Source organism: Eurytemora carolleeae, unplaced genomic scaffold (assembly GCF_000591075.1).
Source record: "Eurytemora carolleeae unplaced genomic scaffold, Eaff_2.0 scaffold610, whole genome shotgun sequence".
Lineage (NCBI taxonomy): Eukaryota > Metazoa > Arthropoda > Copepoda > Calanoida > Temoridae > Eurytemora > Eurytemora carolleeae.
This window is the reverse complement of record NW_019397003.1, coordinates 261,016-262,121: the sequence shown is the minus strand read 5'-3', so window position 1 is coordinate 262,121 and position 1,106 is coordinate 261,016. Positions and strand designations below refer to the sequence as shown.

The 1,106-nt window shown below is 33.5% G+C and overlaps 1 protein-coding gene across 1 annotated transcript in view; it reads right to left on the bottom strand.

Moving 5' to 3' along the window:
• The window catches only part of LOC111710974 (uncharacterized protein CG5902), a gene marked incomplete in the record, with an annotated part of 6,059 nt that overhangs the window by 4,317 nt on the left and 636 nt on the right, over positions 1-1,106 (bottom strand). Inside the window, 2 exon segments of the mRNA XM_023485182.1 lie at positions 655-711; positions 995-1,060. Coding sequence (XP_023340950.1) covers positions 655-711; positions 995-1,060 — 123 coding nt within the window.

Genomic DNA, 1,106 nt, shown 5'->3' with positions numbered 1-1,106 from the left:
CTAGATATAGATATTTACAGTCTCTTCTCCTAGATATAGATATTTACAGTCTCTTCTCCTAGATATTTACAGTTCCATACGAGCTCAGCCAGGACATATCTGAACCTAGACCGCCAGCAGGGATAATTTGAGCTTAGCGGGTAAATAAAAACTTAACAATAGTGCTCAGGATCTATTTTTTCGATACTATTAATCGTTCACAGACTTATAAATCAGGAACCACATCCGATCTAGGTCAGATATAATATTTTACCCTACCTTAACTTTGCTATGTTTAAAAAAACTGCCTCAAGAGACGTTTTAAATAAAAAGCAAGATGAATGCTTAAACTTAAGGATTTGGTTATTTATTTTCTCCCTATTTTGAACAATGATAAATGAAATGATAATTAAAGTATTGAAAATTAAATAATTAAAACTAAAAGCTTACACGGCGCTATTACATGACCTGGCCCATTTACAATTAGACAATGCTGTCGCCAAACCTCTAGAATATGTTCGGTGGCTGAATAGTGAATATGTATTTACTGGGATTTTTAAACCAGATACTATAGCTGAACCAGATACTATAGCTGAACCAGATACTATAGCTGAACCAGATACTATAGCTAAACCAGATACTATAGCTGAACCAGATACTATAGCTGAACTTTACCTTTCCGATCTTCCAAGTAACAAACAGTGGATACATATCAGTGCACGAAAATTGGGCCTGAACAGAATTTACTTTCATTATTGTTTATTGATTACTTAAATCATATTTACATTGAAAAAAAAACACAATTCAACAATTACATTTTTATTCAGTTTTCTGGCCACCCCCCTCCCTCTCCCCAAATTGAAAGATTCAAGCTACAAAGAAAAATATATGATTTTACAGGGAAATTTCTAGAAGTATTTTTTACCAAAAATAATTTACAAGTACTTGCATCTCTTCAAAGTAACCTTGAGATTTTACCATGAACGTTTTAACTAGACCTACACTTGAAGTATACCTGAGGAGCCTGGAGGTTGTTTAGATGTGAGTGGAGGACATCGAAACAGAAATAGCACATCTCGGGCTAAACAAATAATTGAAGGATATATATTGAATCCTCAAAGTCATTA